The sequence below is a fragment of the Sturnus vulgaris genome, chromosome 4, assembly GCF_052056855.1.
Source record: "Sturnus vulgaris isolate bStuVul1 chromosome 4, bStuVul1.hap1, whole genome shotgun sequence".
In the NCBI taxonomy this organism is placed as follows: domain Eukaryota; kingdom Metazoa; phylum Chordata; class Aves; order Passeriformes; family Sturnidae; genus Sturnus; species Sturnus vulgaris.
Genome location: NC_142246.1, coordinates 10,360,352 through 10,386,701, shown reverse-complemented (window position 1 = coordinate 10,386,701; position 26,350 = coordinate 10,360,352). Strand labels below are relative to the sequence as shown.

At 40.5% G+C, this 26,350-nt stretch overlaps 1 protein-coding gene and 1 long non-coding RNA gene across 2 annotated transcripts in view; one reads left to right on the top strand and one right to left on the bottom strand.

Moving 5' to 3' along the window:
• Window positions 1-1,123: 1,123 nt before the first annotated feature.
• Window positions 1,124-6,931, bottom strand: LOC148223869 (uncharacterized). Its single transcript, XR_015803013.1, has 2 exons — window positions 6,883-6,931; window positions 1,124-6,152 (listed from the first exon to the last, which is right to left on the bottom strand). It is a non-coding gene; the product is annotated as an uncharacterized LOC148223869 (long non-coding RNA).
• HTRA3 (HtrA serine peptidase 3) overlaps window positions 6,895-26,350 on the top strand; it is a 23,919-nt gene continuing 4,463 nt past the window's right edge. The window contains exons 1-6 of the mRNA XM_014895175.2: window positions 6,895-7,370; window positions 15,416-15,515; window positions 17,203-17,425; window positions 18,081-18,275; window positions 20,870-20,902; window positions 21,562-21,676. Coding sequence (XP_014750661.2) covers window positions 6,947-7,370; window positions 15,416-15,515; window positions 17,203-17,425; window positions 18,081-18,275; window positions 20,870-20,902; window positions 21,562-21,676 — 1,090 coding nt within the window. The 5' untranslated portion in view covers window positions 6,895-6,946. The remainder of the gene's footprint in view (window positions 7,371-15,415; window positions 15,516-17,202; window positions 17,426-18,080; window positions 18,276-20,869; window positions 20,903-21,561; window positions 21,677-26,350) is intronic.

The following is a 26,350-nucleotide window of genomic DNA, read 5'->3' as shown; positions in this document are numbered from 1 at the left end:
AAAAACAGATTCCGCATATTGCCCACAAACTCAGTTCCAGTCCTTTGCTATCTTTATATTTAAAAATACACTTTACACTGGAGACAATCTTTGTAGTACCAGTCCTAAAATTCCTAAATTTCCCTAGCAGGATTTTGAGTATTTTTCTTCTTGACCTACCCCAGTGAACACAAATAACAGCTCGTTACTCTCTTTCAGCATCCTTTTACATATTTGAATACTCTTATCATGTCCCTTTTCTGTCTTTTTTGTCCTAGGCTAAACAATTTCAGGTCTTTAAAGCTTAGCTTTAAGTCATATATCTAAAGCACTAATGATTTTAATGATTTCAGTCTTGTGGATTGTCTTCAACAGATCCATGTACTGCTTTTTAAACAGCAAATCTAGGCACTGAATTCCAACTGAGAACTTACAAGAAGTGAGGAAAGAAGAAACAGGAGAGGTGAAGTGGTGGGGTCTCTCACAAACTTACATGGGGAACTGTACTGAGCCAGTTCAGTCAGTACAGTTCAGTCTCTGTTTCACTGCTTGATTGCTCATTACTTGTGACAAACTCTAGCACTCTGCAGTTTTTCTTATTGAATTGCATCTTATTTACCAGAAACACTTCTCCATTTAAGTAAATAATTGTAAATTTCAATTTTTCTATTCTTTTGTCTTACACTCAGCTGAAGGAACCATAACAAGTGCTGGGCTCAAGGCATGCTCCTATGGAAGAATCCAGCATAATTTGTAATGGACTTTGAAGGACTGATGACTATTTGGACTGCAGTTGTGCATTGCAAAGTTTTACCCAGATTTTAATTTCATCATTTGCTTACAAAAATATTATCAAAGATATTAGTAATATCAGTATGTAACTATATGACACCCACAGCTTTTACACAGTCTACAATTTTACTGTAGATGAAATTAGGGCTTGTGAGACAAGGTATGTTCTAAATCATAATGTCTGTTTATTACTTTATGGTATTCTGAAGGCTTTTAAGCCCATTTTATTTTCACTATACTATGAACTGATCTTCCAGAACTGATTCTGACAGTTCATTAAGAGCATCCTAAGGTGAAATATATTGGCCCAGCAAAGTAGAAAAAGTATAAAGTGACCTCTTTAACTCATTCCTTAGAAATTAAGTTCCCTTTAATGCACTGTATCCTTTTTGATGAGCAGGATGTTGCAGGATATGTATATACACAGGGATACATCAGCTGGGATTAAGTTATATGAAGTTCTAGGCAGTCGTTCAACAGCAAAGCAGCACATGGAGCAGAAAGAAGCAAATTCCCATTTATGTTTGTGTTTTCCTTCAATTCACAGTAACCATTTACGACAGGAATAAGGAGTTTCTATGACTCACAGCCATTTCCATGTGACTGCTGGTTCCACAAATCCAAATCACACACACACGAATCTATGAGATAGAGCAGATGCAGTGTGGGCCTGGCAACATATCTTGTCTGAAGAACCCACAAAAGTTTGACTTGAAGGAGATTCCTCTTTCTTTCAGATAGCCCTTCATGTACTGAACTGATAGCAGCTGGTGCCACCACTCTCCCTTTGGAGGCCAGCAGGAGGTAAGGATCAATAGATCAGTTGTGGGACACATATTGAGAAAGTAAGAAAATTACAGCCTGAAAAATATTCCAGGTTAGAGCTTTTCAGCTCTGTTCTCAGCCGATAAGCTGGTCCAGCTCAAGGCTAGGGAGAATTTCTCCCAGGGTGATAATTTGGTCAAAATAAAAAAAATTAATAACAAAATAGAACACCTGTTGTGGTGTGTGACCAGGCCCTGGGAATGGGGTGTCCTCTCTGAACCAATCACCTTTTCTCTACTCTTGGAGCTGCGAGTCATGCTATAAAACCGAGTGTGTTTCTGAATAAACTTGTCTCTTTCTTCCTGCCATGAAATATGACCATGTAGCTGTGCATCTTATTTCCGCTGGGTTAAAACCCCATTCCACGGCTACATTCAGTATTTTTAGAGAACTACAAACTTTGGTATTCTGCTGAGCAGTGACTCTGCCTTAGGTCTGCTGAGCCTCCTCAAGCCCCTCAGCAGCCACCTGAGCTTGCACAGTGCAGCAAGGACAGGGGGCTGCAAAGCAGGAAACCTGCACTCCTAGGTGGGTTTGATCTTTCCTGTCTTTTGGCTTCTGCCAAAAATCCAAACGTTTCTAAAACTATATAAGAAGATTGAATTTTCCAGTGGAGATAGAATATTTACCTGCAACATGAAAACACCAAAGCCAAGTCCTTGTTCTTGACCAGAAAGATCAGACAATTGAAATTGTCTCCTACAGCGCAGAAAAAAAGCCTGAAACTTTGTTTACTTGGATTTTATGGAGGGAAAAAACAAAGGGGTCTTTTCTCTCCTTCTTTCCTTCTTCATTCTTCCCTCTTCAAACACATATTTTGACCTACCCTTGTCTCTTTATAAACACCCTCACACATCAAACAACTCTTCAAAACACAAGTCGTCTCGCTTTGTTCCTCTGGACACCTTTCATTTTTATGAATCAGTATTTTCCAATAAAAAAACAGGTTCTTATTTTGTTCCCAAACACCTGCTCAAAAATATACTTATCTTTTGACTGCAGAATAACTTAACAATAAAGTTTGAGATACAATTCCCCTTTCCACAGCTACAAAAAAGCCTGTAAAGACTGTAGCAAAATTTATAGCTTATGATTTCTAGGCCAGTTCTGTTATTAACAGTCTCAATTTCCTCTCCTTAAACATATTAACACAAACTGTTCTTTTGGCTGGAAAGGGAGTGAAGAACAGAGCAAGCTGTGGCATTTCCTTCACATCATCCTGTTTCTGTGCCAAAAGCCTACCTTTTCTCTCCTGCACCAAATGCAATGAGCTCAGAATAGATGAATACATGTTAGAGGAGAAAAAGCTCTGGATTTTTTACTTCGCTTTTGGTATACTTTCAGAGCCTTTCTTGAACAGACTTCTGGATTCATTAACATTTCCAAAGATTATTTATTGGCATCAGTTTCAGGCAGAACACAAAAAAGAAAAATGACCTCTGCTTTTCAATTAGGGGATGGAGGAGAGAGAAATAAATTTTTCTTAGAAATATTTCCAGGGCACAGTTTGCCTTGCTTATGGAGACAGCTGAGAAAGTTCTCACTTTGTTTGAACTGATGTGTTTGTGAAAGTCTTATTTCTCCTCCCACCTCTTTTTTTCTTCTGCAGTGTCCAGTCTTGAAAACAAACTGACAGATGTGCTCTTGGATCAGCTTGTGAGACTTGCAATGTCAGGAGTACAAACAGACTTTTGCTGTTTAGTTCAGGAAATGAGATGCAGACAATCTGATAAATAAACAGTGTTTATTACTCCAGTTTAAAGTGTGCTTTGGATTTCTTTTCAAGATACTCCTACGAGGAACTGAGGATGAATATTAAACATGTGCTCCTAATTTAGAGACCTCAATGGCAAGGTCAGAGGGTCTTTAACTTAAACAATTCGTATAGTTAGGTTATAACTGCAGTGAGTGTTTCTGATCTTTAACTATACTAAAGAAACAACAAGAAATATGAATTACACAGAAATTCACTCCAAAGAAACTTACAAGACTTCTGAATACACCAAGATGAATTAGAATAATAGGATTTAGGACTGTGTGTGAATTCGAATGCTTTGTGACTTTGACTAAGGGACACATAGAGATTTAAAGAGATGGCACATAATTATCCAGTATGGATTGGGACAAGACAGAGTGAAAAATACTCTTCTACTCAAGCACTTAAGTATGCATTTCAATGGTTATGGGCTCATAGATTTAGATTTAGATATCATTCAAATGGCACTTCCCTTATCAGCAGCATCTAGATCCCCAGAACAGCACTAAAGCATCATTTAACTTTTAATTCTGTGTAATGTCATGTGCCACCCTATTTCTCTGTCATGGCTATGTAACCTACACAGCAGAGAAGAGCCCAGCATCCATAGTTCCCATGACACTTATGCTGCCAGGCACAAATAGGGATAGGGATCTGCCCTGCATGTATGCCAAGAGATGCAAACAAGCAAGCACAAAAGGACAATTAACTTCATAAAAAGGCAACAAGAATTTCTTTCCTATCGTGAGAAAGAAAAAAGTTCAGAATGCTGTAGGTGAGTTTTGGAGCTAACTCTTGATATTCTGTTAAGGACATGGTGGCAGCATGCTCTGCTGTCCTTTGGGACTTGCAAAAAAATTTGGCCCTCAAGAGAGAAAACAGAGACCCACTGAGTCACCAGTAACATTTGCTGCATTGCTTTGGATTTGTCTTGGGGCACCTCCCTTCCCTTCCAGTTCTGCAGTAAAGCATCATTTCCATCAGACAGAGGTGATTCAGATCCCATGAAACATTCATTTTTCCAAGTCATGGAGAACTGTTACTGAATGAGTTATTTAAACAGCCTTTAGTGCTACATTTGAATTCTGAATGAATTCAAATTCTAGTGAAAGGTGTTCAACAAGTGTCATTGAGCCAAAAAACTTTACTCACTGTTCCCAAGAGGAACACACCCAATACTTGTTGTGAGTTTCATTTTTATTCCTAACCTTACTCTCTGCATCACTCTCTTTTTTTGGAATAATGAGTTTTGGGGGGAAAAGTATCCCATACTATACTTATACTTATCTGAGAGAAGTAATTTCATCTGTTATATTTTGGCTACAAGACATCAGTTAGCAGAAAATACCTTTGAGATGTATTCATTTAATCCTAAATGAATAAAATGTAGACTGATAAGTTAATTAGGAAAGAATCTGTGAAACTCCTTACACCCATCCTATTTGCCAAACTCTCTCCAGTTGAGGTGGCTGTATTTACCTGTTGATATTTACCCTGTTTTCTTGTACTGTGTTTGAGGTCTCCAAGGGTGACTGCAGAGATAACAACAGGAATCCAACAGAACTATGAAATAGTCTGTAGTCCAACTCTACTAACAGGAGTACCTATTTTGTATTTACTATATACTACTTTGTAATTTGAAACATTTTTCCCAACCTCTTCCTTGTAACTGTCATTGTAAATACCAAAGATATTCACCTTACCTACACAGTGCCCTTGTTTCCTTCTGATCCATGTTTCAGGCCAAACACTTTTCACTTTTATTAATCTATTTCCTTCAAGGGCAAGTTTATATCAAAACACTGACATTTTTCATATTTTAGATATTGCACTATAAAATCATTTAGGCGAACCTTACCTTTTCAAAGTGTGGCAAAACGTGTGCTACAGCAAAATCTTACAGTTTTCTATCACAAGACATGCCATATCTTTAGCTATGATGTGTATCTTTTTTTTATCATAAGTGAGACTGCTGCTGCTTGGAAAATCCAGGCTTGGACCAACTCCACCCCTATAACAGAAGGAACAACAGAACACTAACTCACCAACTGTAATGGGGGATTCTGGCTGCTGCCTTCTGCATTCAAGAGGTCCTTAATTAAAACAAAGTATGGTGATTTCAACCCTTTAGCCTGATGCAACTCAGTAAATTGTGCCTAATTAAACCTAGTTCACAGGATCCCATCAGAAGGCCTGAGGTTGTACCTTGCAGGACTCACATGAAAAAGAAGGAAAGAGGAACTGCAGGCTGAAGACAAGGTTGGATATATGCAGCAAGTAAAACTTCCAAAGTTTTGTACAGTCTCTGGGTGAGCTATGTCAGAGGTTCTTTTTCTGAAGTCGGCTTAACTTTTTTGATAGCCAACTCAACCCATATTTGGATTACTTCATTTGAAAGCTATGTTTACTAAAAGTTGTGATTACCTTAGAGCAAAAGTGAGTATTTTCTTGATAAAAATAACATGCATGGACAAGATTTACTCTGCATGTTATGAAGACTGTGGAGTGACTAGTTGACACAGCTCGACAGACGCTCTCCTTCACCTGACAGTCTTGCTGAATACATTGTGATTAATAATAGATTTTAAAACCCCCAAACCTCAAATATTAAGGCTTTGGCAATACTTCCAACTACTATTACAGAGAAGCTGCCAAATCTTTTGTTGAAGCAAATGACGGTGGGGAGCCCAGTAGATCCCCTTTGGTAGTTGGAAAGTGTCTCGCACAATGTGCCACGATGCCGTGCAGAAAGAGCGGCTGCAAGAACTATGTTCAGCTACTTGTTTCTCTGCTCCGACACCTGCAAAGAGAGATTTGTGTCTGAGAGTGTGTTTAACTTTACAACAGAGACCAAACTAAAAGAAGCCAAACTTCGATTACTCTTCGTTGGCAGTGGCGACAAACGCCTTATTAACGCTGACATTAAAGACATGAGGGAAGTCAAAGCGGCCGCCGGCTTTCTGTCCCGGCACTCACAGAGGTCACAAGCGCTCACATCCAATATATCCACATTTTTTATGCCACGTCGGGCCCCCACAGCCCCCACGTCCCGCGGATGGGGAGACATCCTCAGCCTCACGCCGGGGCTCTTCCCTCTCGGGGCGATGATTTCCCAGCACACGGGCGGCTCTGCCCCGCAGCGCCCAGATGAGGGGAGGGGACCCTCCCTGCTCTGTCTGTCCGTCTGTCTGTCCCGCCCGGGGTGGAGCCTGCCCGCCCGAGGCTGCCGGTGCTGCTGGGGGCGGCGGGCCCGTCCCACATAAAACCCGGCCGCGCTGCCGGCGCCTTCCCACTGCGTCCCGCTCCGCCTGCCCCCGGCGCTCCTGCCATGGCTCGGCGCCTCAGCCCGGCCAGCTGAGCCCCGGGAGCCGCCGCGTCCTGCGGGGACCGCGCCGGCCGTGACTCCGCGGCCCTGCCCTCCGGCCTGCTCTGCTGCCCTCCGCCCGCAGAAGCGCTGCCCGGGGCAGAAGGCACTGTCCTGCCCGAGTGTGCATAAAGCCCGCCTTCCCTTTCCCTCGCTGCGATCGCACCTTCCCGCCTCCTGCCCCGGGCGGGCTCGCACGCCGCGCTCCGCCGCCGCTGTCCCCGCCGAGGATGCGGGTGTCGCTGCTGAGCCCGCTGCTCCTGCTGTCCCTCAGCGCCGGCCCGCACGCCGCGGAGCTCTCGCTCGGCCGCGCCAAGTGCCCGGCCCGCTGCGATGTCTCCAAGTGCCCCAGCCCCAGCTGCCCCAGCGGGTACGTCCCCGACCGCTGCGGCTGCTGCCTCATCTGCGCCGCGGGCGAGGGGGACTCCTGCGGCCGCAAGGAGGACCCGCCCTGCGGGGACAGCCTCGACTGCCGCTACCCCATGGGCAAGCGCTTCGCCAAGGGCGTCTGCCAGTGCAAGCTCAGCGCCCAGGTGTGCGGCAGCGACGGGCGGACCTACGACAACATCTGCCAGCTGAAGGCGGTGAGCCGCAAGGCGCTGCAGCATGGGCTGCCCGCCGTCGCCCAGGTCCAGAAGGGAGCCTGTGAATCGGGTAGGAGCATGGTGGGACCTGCAGCGGGGCGGGGAGTGGGAGATCTGGCTTCCAGGGTGAAGAAAGTCACGATTTTCAGTGGTCTGGGAAGACTCAGTGGCTCTAGGGGCTCTAAAAACCTGCAAGGACATGGCACCTCACTCCAGGCGGAGTGTATGCTCAGGTGCTTTCTGAGCAGCAAAACTTCAGTGCTCAGTGTGGGCTTGGGCTGGGCTTTGGGAGGTTTCCCCCCGGCTGCATGGCTGAGGTGCAGGTTGAGGTGCAGGTTGCTGCCCCAGCGCTCCTGGGGCAGGAGGCGGACGCCCTTGCCAGGTGGGAGCGAGGTGGGCGGAGGTCGCTCGGCTGCCAGGGCAGGGCAGCGGCCACGTCCTCAGCTGTGGCCTTTTCTGGGGGCAGGGCAGCGGTACGAGCCTGGTGCCGTCCTGCCTGTGCCACCTCCGCTCTGCACATCGGCAGGGAGGGCCCGGTGCCGGGCGGCATCACCGTGCAGCGCTCACAGCCGCACAAACAGAACAGGAGAACACCTGAGCTCCGGGACCGGGCCGAGGGGAGTTTGGGTGTTAATCACATTCTCCCGACAGGTGATGAATTCCAGACGAATCAGGAAATGGCTCTAAAAGCCTGTCAGGTCAGAAAAAGCACTGAGTATTAGGTAAACCACCTAAAACATAGTCTTTTGCTTGGTTTGCTTTCTTCCCCAAAGGGTTTTTTAGTCTTGTAGAGCCCTAAGTAGGGACAAAAAAGCCTGAGAACCTCCTTTATAGTGTAAAATGTTGATACTCGGGTTATCAAATGGTCTTCTGGTTGTAGCAAAGTGTTGAGGCCTTTGCTCAGATGCTGTGATATGCTATGACAATTTCAGGCTTGGTGATTTAACTTTGGGAAGTTTAGTAGTCTCTTAAGCTAGTAATTTCCTATTAGTATTAAAATGTCTATGGAAGTGTTAATGCTGGAAGTATCTTTCCACATACTTACTGATACATTATTTTAAGGGTTTGCTTCTGCTATATTTCCCATAGAGTTCCTGGAAAGAGAAGTGGAGTTTTAAAGCATGCATTAGTGTTTCTGTTATGTCAGGTGAACCACTAACCATCCTGTTTATTCATAGCAAACATGTCCAAAATGATTGGGAGAGTTCAGAAGGAAAAGGGCTACCGTTGCAGCCTTTCTGTGAAAAGAGGATCTTTCATATATATCCTGATCTTTGGAAAGGGCAAACCAGTTCAGAGTGGGAGGATATTCCAATTATATTGGAGTTCCTTTCACAGTATCTTGTCAGTGCTAAGAATTGTTCCAGATGCCAGCCTGAAGCTGCAATGTTCAATCTCTCCAGTATTTTGTATTTATAAATTGCTTTTTGCCTGTACCTTTTCACGTCAGCATCTGTTAAGTTTAGTACTCCTAAGACTTGGTTAAAAATGATCCACATGAAATAATCAAAATGTTTAACCAAAATGAGTGAACTGGCCTACATCTGAGAGTTTGCTGAGTGCTTAGCATTTGGTATATATGACCTTCTCTTTATGGAATCCTCCTGAATCTAATGTTAATAGGCTTAGGAATTTGGAGCTGTGAGGCAGAGGAGTTTTGGTTTTTTTCAAGCAACTATTTGAGTGTTCACTTTATTTTGGCTTTATTTTTTTTATCTCAGAAAACCTCAGCTTAGATGAAGCATGTGGTTCTCTCTTAAGATTTAATTTTTTTTATTCAGTTCTACAGCTGCACAAACTGAAGCTCAAAGAAACTGAGTGTCTTGCCCAAGGTCAGACTGAGTTGGTGGTTGAGCCAGGAATAGAACTCAATTATGGTATTTTTTTTTGTTAGTTTTGTTTTTTTTAAACAATAACATGCAATGGCTGTAATGAGAGGCTTGGAAGAAAGTTGACAGTTTAAAATTGCTGTCAAATTTCTCTTTCTCCTTTTCTTGCCTGGCCTCAGATGACTCAGAGTTTGAAGGGATAAGCTCATTATGAAGTAAATGCGGTTTTACTTAACCATTCCTATATTAAAACAATCTCAGATAACAGAAGCCTCACATAATGCGACTTGGGCCTTATTTAAAACATGCACAGACCCAGAGTCACTCCTGAAATGTCTATTCCTCTCCTTTTTCAGTTGCTTATGTTGATGCTGAGTTGGATTCTGGCTATGATAAACCCAGACAGGCTGAGAAACTTAACCATGGTTTCCTAGTGACAGCAATCTGGTGAAGAGGGATGCATGAAACATGGATAGTAAAGGATCCAGGAAGGGAGGAATGAGGTGGCCATGGTTACTGAGTAGTAATTGAAAAATTGTCTGAACTTAGAGTGTTTTCATCCTTGTTGAAGTCCTGGATTAGGTTGAAGAGTACCATGCCAAATTGCAAGTTCTACACACAACATGCTAAACTTGATGTGTACTGCATGGAGGTCCAGGAGCTGATATCATCCATTACTGATGCTCTTATGATATGCCAGTGCCCAGGGGCTTCTCAGGGATACTAATAGGAGCAGTCTGCAGAAATCTTGAGCAAAGTTAAACTCCCTGCTACAAATACTGGCTTTTTAAAAAACTTTTTCAACACGAGATATCTATATATATGGGAACATATTGTGAAGCAGCTAGGTTTTTTTTCTGCCTTCTGTCACCTACTGTGATAAAGACAAGCTATTACAAGCTATCATGTAAGTAATTGAAGAAATACTTATGGAGGACAACCTCTGTAATCAAAGATCTGTTCTTACAGAGCCCTGTTTCTCAGGGCAGCAGGTGTAAGTTTTAGCAATGCCGTGTATCAATCTGCTAAGATGTCAAACATTTCACTCAAAGGATTCACTTGGTCAGCTGCAATCTACAGTCAATCTAATTGTCCCTTGAACAAAGGACTGGTTTTGGTCTCTCAGTACAACTTAATGCAGTTAAATTCCCTACAAGGTTATTTTGCGAATAGCTTCTGTGAAGAGAGTTTAAATGTCAAAAGATTTGTATTTTCTCACCTCAGATATATACAGGTTCTCTTTTGTCAATAGAACAAGGAAAATTAAAAGCTTGATTAGAAAACCTTTAAGGCTGGACTTGACACTCACCATTTACTGTCCTCTGCATTGTTAACCTGAGGTCACTCTCAGGGGTCATGATGTTAAGACTTGCCCAAGACAGTCAGGTCTTTGCAAGATATTTAGGCAAGAGACTAAAAGTTCATTTTCCTAAGAGAATGTTTGAAACAGTTCATGCATAAGCAGGGTCATTGCACACAGTTCTTTGTGGGGTGTTTGGAGTGTGCCTGTACATAACCTTGAAGATACAGAGGAACAACTGAGTGAATGATTACTTGCATTTCTGAGAAGTTGGCCCAGTAAGGGATAGAAGTCTCCTGCTGGTGTTTTTGTCATCAAAGCCTTAAAGCTGCCTGCAGCTGTATTTAGGGAAATGTACTGCAAGGTATTAGCTGGAAACACAAACTTTGGTCACTTTCCTGTACTGGTTGTTTTCCTCATGCCCGAGTTGGTTTGAGTTTCTGCAGGTGAGGATGGTAGTGTACAGTATTTGGTGTACAATTCAGAGTAGAGGACTTCACTGCTTTGTAAAGGATAGGAAAGGATATTCTTATTGCATCTCCTCATGAGGGCTGCTTGGAAGGGAGGAATACTAAGCATGTAAAGCCAGTGTGGTGTCTGTGCTAGAAGGCTTGTGCCAGTCTGTCTCTGTCTGACCCTTGTGATTTCTGAATTGCACAAGAAAGCCACTTTGGTGTTGGTTCACCAAATTGTTTTCATCTGTGCACGGTAGACATCCATTGTATAAACAAGTTGCCTGAACCATAATGTGGCATTAAACTCACCAAGGCTTTATGGTCAGTGCACAGCTATGCAACTTGATCTTAATGCTGAATTCATCAGAAAAGCTGCCCATGAACCTATGTTTCCAGCAGATGTTTCTGTTTTTTAAGCAGAGACATTATAATCTTTTATTTGTCTTTCATTTCTTTCCATGAAAGCACAGTAGGGACAGTGTTTATCCCTGGTGATCAGATCTGCCAGGTTGCAGTCCTCCCTTAGACATAATAATTTTGCTGAATGCACAGATCTTTTCTGAAGCTGGTTTTAAAAGGGGGGTGGGGAAACAGCCTTAAAAGAATGAGTTTCCCAGGCTCACAAATTCTTAATGAATATAAAATTGTGGATATTAATACAATGTATTGTCTTTAAGAAAGCAATGAATGTGATTTGATTTAATTCTACAGGGACTAAACTGGCAGATATTCAGAAATGTTCAGTCTTTTGCAAATGTAAATTGGTCTGGTTTTATTGTCTTCAGTGGGATTATAATGATTATTTCTGCTGAAGTTTTTTTCAGTTCTCTTCATACAAGGTTAACTCTACGGATTTGTTGGCGTTGTTCCTGGTTTACAGCAGTGTTAATGAGATTGGAATGGATCTATTGTCTCTGCAAGAAAGTAAATAAACCACTATTAAATGAACCCATAGCCTGTAGATAACATCACTGTCCAGGAAAAATCTTAAACTGATAATAAGGCTACTCCTACCTGAAAGACACTTAGCTTTAGCCATTTGAATTCAGCCTAGTTGGAGCCCATAAAATTAGAAACATAAGATCACATTTTAGAGAATAGACTGAAATTCTTCAGCTCCAGTTTATGCACTTACATTAAAATCTGGATTTTGAATGTTCTGCGAGAGGAGCTGGAGACCTGAAGATCTAATCACTTAGTTGAAATGACAGGCTCAAACTTCAAGGCTGCTGAAAATGTGTTTGATTTGTGGCTATGGAGCAGATTGGGGAAATCTAGTTGACTAAGAAATGCATTGACAGCTTAGGACTCATACAGCATAAATTTGGTTTTGTTTCAAATACAACCTGGTTGTAGCACCTTTGAAATCTTGGTTATGCAACAGATGGCTAATTGGATTAAATTATGTCTTTTTGCCAAGATAAATTAGATTTTGTTAGTGTGAGATGATTTTGAACACTCAGTAATAACACGGAAAATAATGCATATTATTGAGACACCTTTGAAGAACTATGTGGCAAATCTCAGGGGGTCAATGGGTAAAAATCCACAAAGGTGCTGTGAACTCGGAGCTGTTACATGCTCAGGGCAGCAGAGATCTGAGGGCTGTGGGGGGTTCCACAAGGCAGCAGGACTGTGAAGGGAGGAGATACATATTTAATTTTCTCTTTTAGTAAGGACAGTAGCAGAAGCTACTGTCTACCAACTAATGCAAATTAAAGGGTAGATTCTACCTTTACAGTTACAACGCTTGTATTCAGGGTGAAATTATACAATATACACAATGTTGGATGGTGCTTCCTTCTTCAGCTTCTCAGTCTTCAGTTCTTCCCTTTTGAAGTATATTGAGAACTTCTGATGAAAATCATCAGTTTAATAATTATGTATTAAAATGCTGTTAATAATAACCAACACTTCAGTTCCCTTAAATAGTGCTGTATGTGTGGGTATAAATGTGAGTGCAGTTACAATCTTCCACGTCCATAGTTTGAGTTTCTGGCACATCATATAATGTGTTTAAAGGTTCTCATCACTGCCAGGTTGCAGAAAATGATTCAAGAAAGATCAGGTTCTATGAAGTCATCTCAGCTTTGTAAGTCAGTTTTTACCAGTGTTTGGTCCCTACCACAAGAGGATAAACAGCTCATCTCTGATCAGCCCAGAACTTCAGGCCTGCCTTTCATACGAAGCCTGGGTGTCTGTTATTCTTGATCCGCCTTTGTTTCAGATTTCCCTTTAATATTGGTGTAGATTTGGGTTTTCTTTCAGATTTGAGCATTCTTGTCTTCTAACCCCAGCAGGGAGGTTCCGGGCTTTTGCTCAGACAGAGAAATGTTTTCACTGTGGTGTGAGAAGAGGACAACCATTGTTTCAGTTTTAGTCTCCTCTCTGTATTGCTGCATTTTATTTTCTTCACCTTTTGTCATGTTTCATCCACTACCTCTTTCAGATACTTTCTATCTGCCTCCATCAAATCCCACCTGGAAAGTCACTGCCACCCATGATGTTTGCCTGGTGGCTATTCGGGAGTGGTCCAGACCTGAGGTTTTTGGCAGGCATCTTCCTGTGCTTTTGGCCATGTACAGTGCTGTATCCATTTGGCCTGAGCAGAACAGTTGAGCACTTAGAAGATGCAAATGGCTTTAGTTGCTCTGACTCACACAGAGCTATGCTGATTTACACCAACTGAAAGGCTGCATTCATCCCCAGTTTTCCCCCAGTTCTGTGCTAGTTCATCAGCTGCCAGCTGATGCATGGTCATGTCTATTAAGATCAATGTGATGGCAATGTTATATCCTGTCAGTGAACACTTGCTGTGTAGGCAAGTGTTCAAAGTCATGTGAGTAGACTTCAAAGGATATACTGCATAATCAGGCAAGCTGCCTGGGAACTGAAGGTAAGATAACTCTTCAGTGGCCTAGTAAGCAAAATAAATAACAGTATATTGTGCTTGCATTTGGCTGTCCTCTGAGATTCCTGTTTGTGGTGTCTCTTTTAAACTAAGCACTGAAACAAGTACATTCAATTGGCTGGAGGGATTTTTCAGAGCACATGAGAATGTACATAGAAATAATAGACTGAATCTAGTTCTGCCAGGATGTTCCTTTTGTTTATTTGGTATCACATAAATCTAGCTTGCTAAATTTAGGCAGGTTTTCATTTCATTCAGAAGTAAATCCCATGTGCACTAAAAGGATAAAGAACTTGCAGGCTTCTGTGAAGAAATTCCTAATCTTCTTGGTCTGGTTTCTTCGAGTCATTTGGTCCCTTTGGTAGATCTCATAGCTAATTTTAAAGCTTCAGGCTGTGAACATGAAAGATTGCTATTTGAGTGTGGTGATACTTTCCCTATCAAATCAGCTCTTGCATGTGTGGTGATATGGCTTTGTGTATCAGGGACTGCAGAGAATGATATTTAGCACAAGCAGTGATATCTATTCCTCTGAGATGTTGTGATGCTAGAATCCAGGATGCTGTAGGCTCTCCCCCCTCTCCTTAAGATCTTAATTTCATACCATTTTACCCACTCATTAATGAGGGGTGTGTATAGTGCTGTTTAATGTAGTACCATACTGGCTTTTGTCAGACATTTTAGTAATCTATTTCTAGGCCCAGCTGCATGTGACAGCTTAAATGTAAATTTGCAAAAAGTCTTAGGTGCAAATGTAATTTAAAGCAAGTTTCTAATGTGTCTACTTAAAAAATTAGAACTTAAGTTCTAATTGTGGCTCCCAAATTCTGCAGCTGTGTTATGCTGCACTCATTAGACCACATCTGGAATACTGCATTCAGTTTTGGATCCCTCAGTACAAGAAAGGCATCGATAAACTGGAGTGAGTTCAGAAGGACATGAAGATGGCTGGGGGGAACGGGACATATCTCCTGTGAGGAGAAACTGAGAGTCTGGGCTTCTTCAGCCTGGGGAAGACAAAGCTTCAGGAGGACCTGAGAGCAGCCTGCCTGTGCACCAGATCAATACAGAGGTGTACAATGGAAGGATGAGAGACAAGGGGCATGAGGTGGAGCATGAGCTCAAGTTCAGACTTGATGTAAGAAAAACTTATACATCATGGGGGACAGTGAAGCAGTGGGACAGGTTTCCCAGGCAGTTTTTGGAGTGTCCATCCTTGGAGTTTTGCAAGTTCCAACTCTGTTTCCCTTTGTAGCTGATGCAGCTTTGAGCAGGAGGAGAACTAGACATCTCCTAAGGTTCTTTCCAGACTGGCCTGTCTTACGACCTTATGTCTTGGATAAGAACAAGTAGTTGTCCTCAGAAAAATACTCAAGGCAGAGTTTGTAGACTTCCAAAGAAAAGAATTTAGAGCTAAGTGATACTGATGCTTAATTTTCTCAGGATCATGCAGAATGCTAGGTAAGTTTTGAACAATCTTAATGACTTTGATTCCTTTTCTGGTTGTTTGGTAACTGTTCTTATGGGAGAAACAGACCTATTTAAGGCAGGTTCATCTTGCCTACTTGATAAAAAAATTTCTTGTCTTATTAACATATCCAATTCTTTCTGCTAGTATAGGTCACCTACAGTCCAGCAGCCCAAGATACAAATTCAACTTCATAGCTGATGTGGTAGAAAAGATTGCGCCTGCAGTTGTGCACATTGAACTTTTCCTCAGGTAAGGCTCTCAATTCTTTGTTTTAGTTACATTGTTTAACACAGATCTACAATGTAGTTACTTTCCTTTTGAATTTTTTACATTCACAAAATATTCTAAAACATTAACCCATTTCTCCAGAGTATCTCACATTTGTGTGTTTTATTCCTGTTCAGTAGGTCTATTCTAATGGGCTTACAGTATTATACAATATATACTGTCTACCCTAAAACAAATCTATCTCATCTTTGGAAGTCTCTTCAGACTTCACTAAAATGTTTTGCTTGTTGGGCTGCATTTGTTATCTCAGTTTAAATACATATATACATTTATATGTATATATATATATTCAGATGGTAAGCTGGAAAAAAATGGCTTGTTGTTACTTTTTCAACTTTGAATGAGAGTGATTTTATTTTGGCAGGAAGAGCATTAAGAGGTAGAATGCCCAGGAGATGTAGCCTATCTAAACACAGAAATTACTTCTGATAGGAAAGAAATGTACTAAATTTCTTGATCAGAACACTACTAATATTCAGGATGCTGAAGCTGGAGCTGAGGTGGCAAGATCAACACTGAGGGCTCAAAACAACCTGAGAGGTTTAAATATGAGTCCACAGAACAACCTGCTGTTAGAATAAATTAATGCAAATATTGCATGTACTCCATTATGTGAATACCTTTCTTCCTGGAGTCCTCTCAATTTCCACAGATATAGGAATTTCTTGGAGAGTTCTTGTAGCCTTTTTTAAATATGCAAAATCAAAACAATCAAGTATATCAGGAGACATAGTTTTATGCACGTGGTGTTTGACCCTTTGAGAAGATGTTACAGCTGAAGATTCTTAAGATCTTTGCATATGTAGTTAAGATTGTTTGTTCTTTCCCTATAAGTTTGCCCAGCAACTTGCTGGGTGCTAATTTTGATACTACTTTTTCCTGGGATTGGCTGCAATTGTTTACTGCTAAACAGCCCAGAACTTTCAAATAATATCCTAACCAGGACCATGTCTTGGAAGAAAGTCTTTTGTGGGCCTTTTCTCGTCTTCTGCTTCACAGGCAATTTGTTCCCCTAACAATCTCAGGTCATTACAGCAGTTGTTCACAGGTAAATTTGTAATGCCTTGAACAGTTTGTAAAACCTTTTACTTGTCTATTTTGCAGCACATATTGTTTCCCACTAAGTTTTACCCATTGTTAGTGTTTTTCATTTTTTCTTTTGCATTCCTAATTGTTTTGGGTTCCAGACATGCTTTTTCTAGCCAGTGTGCACTTGGGTTTCATGATCCTCTTAGACCTCATCTCTTCCTTTATGCCTCTGTCCAGCTGCAAGGTTCCTTCTTCCTCTTTTCCCATTAGATGATGAGTTCATTTTTCCTGTCATTGTTCTCTTCCAATATAGAATCAATAACCAGTAGGATCAGATGGGCTCCTTCTCCTTCCTTTTTTATCACCTACCCTCTATGCAAGGTAGTCTGTAAAGACAGAATTGGAAACCAAAAGAAAAGGACCCTGCTGATTGTCTGTGAACTTCAGTTCCTATCTCCTTGACTGACTAAAACCAGTCACAATTTTCAGGAAGGGATCCTTTCTTTGTAATTTTTAGAAAAAATTAATTCTCAGAGTGAAAGGGGGTAAATGATGTCTAATGTAGTCTTCTCTTAAGCTGTTTTCCCTTATGACACAGAATTGCTTGCTTTTTGTACAGGCACCCGCTCTTTGGTCGAAATGTCCCCCTTTCCAGTGGATCTGGGTTTATTATGTCTGATTCTGGTTTAATTGTGACCAATGCCCATGTGGTGTCAAGCACAAATGCAATATCAGGGAGACAACAACTGAAGGTACAGCTCCAGAATGGAGATACCTATGAAGCAACCATCAAAGACATTGACAAGAAATCTGACATTGCAACAATAAAGATTCACCCTAAGGTGAGTGACATAATCACAAGAATGACTTCATTTGGGAACTCTATTTCAGTTTCACTTAGTGTACAAAGTGATTGACAAGAATATATGTTTAAGGATTTTTTAGAAATATCTGTGGAAAACAATGTACAGAAATACAGGCCTGGAAACTTTTCATATCTTGGAATTAAATTACTTTGTCTTCTGTGCTAGAAACGGTAAAAAACGAAGAAGAAGAAAAAAAAAAGCCACTCATTTCATATGTGGCAAAATTCTGCTATCTTTACCTAAATACCCAGGCTAATCTTTCTAAGCTTTGCACCAGTATGCATGGACTGCAAAGTGGGGCATAATGCAGAGAGAGTGGCAGTCAACAACTGGTCAGTGGTTGGTTTGTATGCTGTTTCTAGGAGGAGGGAACAATCTGCTGGAAAACAGGGCAATTTTGATGCCCTTTTTTCTCAGTGAAATTGCAAGGAACTACAGATAGCTGTTTGGTTTTGAAAACAGTTTAAAACAGCAACCCTCCTATGTTTTGGGTATAGGATAGTGAGTGGCTCTTTCATTAATGTAATGGAAAGTGTTTGCTCCTAACTTTTTGCAAGTTCTTGATCTTTGCAGCCAGGTTATTTTCAGGTATGAACTAATGCTTATTTCTTTCTCTCTTTGTTTACTTAAGAAAAAACTACCAGTATTGTTACTGGGACACTCTGCTGATCTGAGGCCAGGAGAATTTGTGGTGGCAATTGGAAGTCCATTTGCCCTGCAGAACACTGTGACAACAGGTATTGTCAGCACTGCTCAGCGAGACGGCAAAGAGCTGGGGCTGCGGGACTCGGATATGGATTACATCCAGACAGATGCTATCATTAATGTAAGCATGAGATGTGTGATGAGGTTCACTTCACAGCCCCTCCCCACCTATGCAGCATGGAAGTGCCTGCCCTGAGAGATGAATCCACTAAATACAAGCAGCTTTGTTTAATGTCAGTGAAACTTCGTTTTTTAAAATCTATGCAGTGTCTGTAAGTTGTGTTCAGGCAGTGCTGTGAAGGGCATGATAAATAAAAGTTCTTGCTTAGAGGTTGTCTGTGAGGATGCTGCATAGCTCAGACCCTTTTAATTCTGTAAATCTCATGCAGGAACATGGTTGTATCAATCAGCAGTAAATGAAAATATTTTTCTATCTGCTTGTTGAGTTGCTCTGGTCAAGGAAGCCATAGAATAGAGCCAAAATTTCTTTCACCTCCATCCATTAGAACCAGATGGAGTAGTCAAACTGAGAGTATGTCCTTCAGCTTAATGGCAAGACTCCTAGGTTAAGAATATAAGGAGAGGACTGGGGGTTTTCTTGTTGTTCTTGTTTTCCCTTTGCACATCACATAATGAAAACAAGAATCAAGGTGTGAAACTATATAAAGTTTCAGCTACAGTTTGGAGCTAAGGGTCTTAGCATTGCATGTTATATAGAAATACGTTAAAATCATGTTCATTCAGAGCAGCTTGAAGTGATCCAAAGAGCTTAAGTGAAGTCCTTGGGTGTGTATTTAGCTTGTACTGCTTCTAAAAAGAGTACTGCACACATATCTGAGGTGGAAAATGGTCTGAAATTTTATACCTTAAATCTGTTACACATTGATACAAAATACTTCCAGGATTTATTTGTTGGACTTTAATGTCAAATCTGACATAATAAGAAATAACATGGAGTGTTTTACACACACAAAGTGCTTCACAAATGGTTGTTGTCACAGACTTGTTGAGAGAAATTGTGTGGGGAGGAAAAAAAGAGGATAATTATTTTTTGTGCTAAGATATGACATAAAAGTGAGCTTTTTGAAATAACTTTTGTATGACTCTGGAACTGAACCTCTCCAGACATTTAATTGGAATTACTCTCTTCAGCTGTGCAAGGAGAATAAAAGTAAAACTTAGGCAAGATGGGTTAGTTGGGAGCACACACTGAATTGGTGGCAGAGACGGAATTAAGACATGGGATTCTTGACTACTTGCTTATATACATTTTTCAAGCTCAGACTCCTTCCTTGTGTATGTACTTAGATGTTTGCTGCCCTCCAAAGCTAATGAGCAGGTTTAGAAAAGGATAGCAGAGTGTCAGCTAATGCTGGACCAAAGCAAGAGTGATAGCAGATGAGGTGAGGAAAATGACACTAGGTTTGAATTGCTTTGCCATCTGAGACTACAAAATATGAAGATGGTCCCTGGCATAAGGATGCTTTGTGCTTAGCTAATGCACTCGTTTTCTCTTGAGAATGGGAGGAGTTTGAGAGTTGGTCTGTTCAGAGCATTCCTGTGGCTCAGCCAAGACTTTCCTGCAGGAATGTGCATGCAGCTGCCTTTTGAGGAATGCTGGGACAGCAGTAACACAGAGCAGGATAAAACAGGGCCTTAAGGTTCTAAATGGAGCTATATTGCATGTGCTGAAGGTTTTTCACATCCTTCAAGCAGAAGACAAGTGAATGAAAGATGATGTGCTGAGCAAGGCTGGAAAATCATTCTCTTGGTTTCAAGTGTGCAGCCTCTGGTAACTGGAGAGATACAATATAAAGAACTGATCTATTTGTTTAAATTTGGACTCTGAAGCTGTTTTATTAACTTTAATGTCTATTTTATTCTCCTAAGAATCTATAAAGTTTGCCCAGTGCTATCTAAGTATAAACAGTTTGTGTCTCACTTTTCTGTCATACATCACTTCGCTTTTGTTTCTTTTGAATGGTAAGTTGCTGCTCTTGGCTGTTTTGCAAACCTACTCGAAAACTCTGGCCTCACTCAAAAACAAATTGTTGAGCCAACACGAAGATGGACAAGCAACCTCTCCAGCTCTCATTTCCTGTGGCCCTGTTGCATGTTTCCTTTAAAGGCCATTAGGTATTAAGTAATTTTGGGCTGCTCATTGCTGCTCTATGCCTTCCCTAGAGAGGCATATGTGTCTGTGGTTACTAAATCAATCCTTATGTAGTAGCTACCTCATAGCAATATGCTGTGATTAAATATGTAAAACACTGTATTTTGCTCCAGTGGAGAATGAGAGACTGACAGTGTTACAAACCAAAGTGATGAATAAAACAAAATCTGTAGAAGCACCTCACTGAAGTATAACTTTAAACAACAATTAGTTATTTTAAAACCTTGTTCTGACAGGCTTTGGAAGAATCAAAATACTAGTTTTAGCTATTCAATGTCCTGAATTTAGGGTCTGTCTGTTTGTAGTGGCTGCTAACTTAAGCCTGCTTCTGAAAAGAGAAAAACCTATAATCATGAAAGGGCTGAAGGGGTAGGATAAGACTTACTTGTAATCTTCTGTAATTGATATTGTGTCTGTCAGTCCTGCCTTAAGAAATTACCGCCTCTCTTTCATTTACTTACAAAAAAAGTAATGTTTGTAATGAGAATTCCATTTCCAACAGTGAAATATTAATTTATTGTTCCCTTATGTCATTTTTACAGTATGGCAACTCTGGAGGACCTCTAGTTAACCTGGTAAGTCCATGTCACTTGGTTTTGTTCCAAGAGCTAGTTTCAAGTTAGTAGGAGAACGTTCTTTTGGAAAGATTCATAGCTCGTTCCAGCTTCCATTCATTTAGCTAATGGTAGGCAGATAGCCTGAAGCTAACACAGAATATGGAAATTAAGTCTCAGCTCACACATCATAGGAAAACACTTCCCCATTGAGCACAGAAATTTTTACATAGCAGTGAGAAATATGGGATCTGGAAGGAGCAGCTACACTCGTTCATGCTATGAAACCTGGAATGCACAACAGAGATGAGACCTGTTAACCCACACAAACAACTCTTTCAAAGTAGATTGCTTTAAATCAGCACTGGTTTTGCAGGTCAGTGACTTGTGACTGTACTGGTAGTAGTGATTCCACTGCCTACTTGGCAGAGGGAATTTCTTGCTGAGTGGTGGGATGGACCTTGGATGAACACACTGTACTCTAATCTCTCTGGCCATCATAGTTAAATGTGAAATGGATCATGAATCAAAGCCCAGATCCTCCCTTATAAGTAGTGTTTATTTCTTGAGTGATTACAACACTCTAAAACTTCTTACTCCAGGTTTTAACATGAAATCCTAGACAGGGACCTGAATCCTGTACTTAGGAACAAATTTAGTTGGGTGTTGTCTCTCAACAGGATGGTGAAGTGATTGGGATTAACACCTTGAAGGTCACAGCTGGAATTTCTTTTGCTATTCCTTCAGACCGTATCACTCAGTTTCTCACAGAGTCACAGGACAAACAAAGTAAAGGTAAGGTCTCCAATGAACAGGGACATCTTCCAATTATTATCCTGATCCAGGTGAAGTGCCAAAACACATGGGTCTGGGATCCTGTTACCGAAAGGAACAGCACCCTTTTCCATTACAGAGCATCACAGACTGGGAAATAGAAAACAATCTCACAGAAGTGGGAGAGACTTTTTATTACTCACACCCCCAAAGAGCAGACAGTATCTGCATAAATATGGGAAATATGACCTCTGAGAATAGTGAGGACACAGATGAATCACCACTGTTTCAAATGATCTTGGAAACAGATGATCACTTGTTTAAGGAGTTTTATTCTCTTCTTTTCGTTTATTATCCAAGCAAAAAGATTAAGGTATACTGTAGAAAATGAGGTAAAAACCTTTTTAAGCACCTGTCCACAGGTGAGGTGTAGTCCATAGAACCTGACTTATTTTGTCATGGTCATGTATGTCAGTGCTATATAGTCAGATATTGTGACAGACTCTCAGGCCCTGGTGGAAGCAGGGCTGTTACTGATTCATGAAGAAATACATGGGAAGATGGGAGAGAGGCAGAAAGAAAGAAAGGCTTCTGCATCAGAGAGCATATAAATCTAAGTATATTGGCAATGACAACTGCAGTACATTAGAATTTTTTTTTAAGTGCTTGCACCATATCTGTTATCCTGTTCTAGATGTCATACTACAGGCTTCACAGCCAAAGCAGATCTAGCAATGCTGCATCCAGGCCAAACCTTCCTTACTCTTTTGCTTGCCAATTTATCTGTCCACACCCTACTACTCATCTTTTACCATTAGTGTTGGCTGCTGCTGCTTCTTCTCTTGAATCTTTTTGTTATTAATCTTGTCTTCTCCTGAGTTCATCTAGTTCCTAATGCCAGGGTTGTTTCCCTACACCATTGTCCTCTCAGATACTGTTATTTCAGAAACTTCCCTTAGTCAGCAGTTTTAAAGTGATGCATCTGCTTGTATCTATGAGAGCATCACAAACCTGATGGGTCTCCTCATCTGTGTTTTTCTGAATTCCACAAATCATATTGTTTTCACTGTTGAGTTGGGGGCAGGGGGAGGAGTAGGTGAAAAAAGTTGTTAATTGTATGCTGAGAAGTACATTTTAAAGTAGCTGACATAATTTTGTTTCAGTCAACATGTCAAAAAGCTTATTTTTTTCCCCAGGTTACTAACTTGTTGATTTCTGAAACAAACAGATGTCTCATTAGTGATGTTACTCCTTAGAACCAAACTGCTCGTCCCAATCCAGGGAGGAGCAATGGCTCTGCCTGCAGCCCTGGCCTAGAGGCATGAACTCAAAGCCTTATGCAGAGCCTACCATCTCCTGGTAACTGGAAAGTCAGTGAAGCTTAGAGATGTCACCAGTGAAATCAGTTACCTTGCTCTTTCAGGTACCTTTACCTCCACAGAATGATGAGCCCAGCTAAGCTTTGCCCATGGAAGAGCCCTAAGAAAGACTGAAAGATTCAAGTCTATACTGTAATTGTAACATACAATTATTTGGGTTTTTTTAAAATCATATTACATAATTCCCTAATCAAAAAGATTCACACTTTCTCTTTGTGTCATTGTGACTGTCACTGCTTCAAATATTCTGAGGCACAGTCAATTTTATTATGTACTTTATTTTTCTTTTTTTTTTTTTGCTTTTGTTTCTCTGAAGTATGTCTTGTTTTGCTATGGCAGAACAGTCACTTATAGCCCTTGATGCATATTGAAAGTTTCTAGGAGATATTTTCACCATGTATTTGAGACTTAGTTTGCATTTTTTAGGCCTTCAGTTATAGTTCTCAAGTTTATTGTATAGTCACTATTTTTTGGCATAATCAATTTATGTAAGCAGAATTTTAGGGATGTTTTTATCATGTCTTCTTCCAGTTATGTTTCAGTATTTTCAGTGGGATCCTCCCTTATGGTACAATTAGGTCATAGAAAGATGTTTATGGGTATTGCCATTTTTCTCTTAATATCACATTGTCTAAAGATGATAACACTCCCTTAGGATACCACTCTTTCCAGATTTATTCTGGCATAGTAGATACTCAATTGTTTAATAAGCTGGACCCCTAGTCTTTTAAATCTCAGTTGATCAGATAACTGTTTTGTATAGAAAACATATATTTTTAAAAATCTCATCCATTATATATAACTGCAAATAACTGATCTCTTAAAGAACAGGAGTGGAGAGCTGGGGAAAAGAAGAGGATGTAATTTGAATGAAGAATTTGCACTGATTATTTTATCTATACATTCTATATTACCTAATGCATTGATAATATATGATAGCACCTAATGTATTTCTGACCAAAGATTTGCCAGAGCCTGCATAGGGATATTTATCTGTTGAAGGATCTGAAAGCCTTTGCTAGTTTTGGTGTTACCAGTAATAAGGTTAATGTCCTTTTATAGTTAGGAAGTCTTAAATTGCTGCATGAAGTGTCTCCATCTGTATCTCAGTTTTAACCAGCTGTGTATTCTGTGTTTACATCTGGAAGTTAACTACATACTTAAGCATTGATTGACTTTTTTTTTTTTTTTAATTTTTAAATTTTGTTTATTTTTATAAGGAATTTCTCCATTTTGGTCTTGGCTCTATCTATTCCTAGTTTAGACTTGAGCAGAACAGTAAAACTAGGACAGGCTTTGAGACTTTTTATTCACAGAGGAGATGTAATATGACAGTGGTAGTTCCAGGTGCCACATACTGTGGCAATGTGACTTAGCCCCAGCATCACCATGCCTATGCTTTGGGAATGATGGAATACTACTGTGCCTGTAGTCTCTGCTGATAAACTTCATAAAAGATGGAAAATTATATTCCCACTAATCATTATTGCTGAAAACTTTGGTTTGTGTTGAAGGTGTTTGACTTGGGTTAAATTCAGTGGAATGGACTTTAGTGAAACAAAAGGACTGAATTTTTTTTACTTGTATTCTGACACACAACATGTCTGGAGAGGGGAAAGAGAGGAGTGTGTACTCTGCTGCTAAAGTAATGCAAGGCTCATAGTTCTTAGTTTTACTTTACATAATAGCCTGCTACTCTTATGTTATGAATTGCTACTTGCAGTATGGCAAACTTACTGTAGAGAGAGGGCAGAGGCCTTTTTGAATTTCAGTGTGTGAACAGGAGTGAAATAAGACTTGCCCAAAGTTGAAGGTAGAATTGGAATTTTAGGAATAAGTCTGTAGTTGCAAGATTTATTTTTTTTTCCCTAAAGCTTTATGTTTACATATGTCTAGCCTTTATCTGGGGGAATAATTCCCTTTATCACTAGTATGATTTCTCCTGTGGTTTTTCATTCTTGCTCTTCTGTTTCTTCCAAGTTAGTTTCTTTTGTCTCTTCTTTAATTTTCATTTTTCATTCATGTAAACATTCCTAACTCAGGCTCTGGAGTATCTTCGTGTTTCTGCAAATTTCTGCCTCACAGATGATGACCAACATCAAATTGTTTAATGTAAAGAGAAAACTGTCACCAGAGATGCTGTCACTGATCTTATGAAGGGAATGTTGTTATTTAACTGTCCACATTTATAGATAAGGGGCTTATTTTCAGGTGGGAGAATTATCATTTCTGTATATTTTTAAAAAGTGAAAAACTGCATTTCTGCCATGAGAACTGGAGGAGCACCATGAGCTAGTTCATGGCCATGCCCAAAGCTCTTCAATCTTCAGATTTGAGCAATTGAACCTCTTGACACTCTTACTATAGCTGATTTTGATCTTGCTAGTTTTACTTTAAAATAGAGGAGACCCAAACATTTCAGGGTAAAGTAATGAAGACAGTTACAGATGCAAGATTTTTCAGAGTGCAGTAAATCCAATGTTTAGTAGTCAACATTTTCAGTGACCCCAGTGGGAATATTTGGCATGTGTAATATTCAGAATTAAGTCCTTTGCTTGGGACTATTTTTCTGGGAAAGAATAAGAGCTAGGGAAGACTGTGTACATCTCCTTTTTCCTCGTATGAGAACCTGGAGAAACTCAAAGATCTTGTGAAGTCATTGTGCTGAAACAAGTACGGAGAAATATTGTTTTGTGCCGGATGTAACTGAGCGCACTCACTTCAGGAAGTCATCAAACTGCATTTTTTTCAGAAGACAGCTGTGCAACATCATGACTTACTAAAAGCCAACTTCAGAAATGTGATGTTCTTCCTAAAGGAGTGACTTCTCACCATAAAAATTCCACAGAATCCTGGCGAATAACAGAATTATAGAAGAGTTTCTATTGGAAGGGACCTTTGAAGGTCATCTAGTCCAACCCCTCTGTACTGATCAGGGACACCTTTCATTACATCAGGTTTCTCACAGCCCCACCCAACCTGACATAGGGAGTGTTGACAGCTGAGGCATCTACCACTTCTCTGGGCAGCATGTTCCACTCTCATCATAAAAAGTTCTCCCTGATACCTACTGCCAATCTACCCTCTTTTAGTTTAAAAGCATTACCCTTTGTTCTGTATTATAAGCCCCCTTCAAATACTGAAAGACCTAAATAAAGTGTCCCTGGTGCCTTTTCTTCTCTAGGCTGAACAACCCCAACTACCTCAGTCCATCTTCATAGCAGAGGTGTTCCAGCCCTCTGAGTATTTTTGTGATCATTTTGAGAAAGGTCTACATGTTTTGGGTTTTTTTTTTACTTGCTTTTTATTCTTTGGG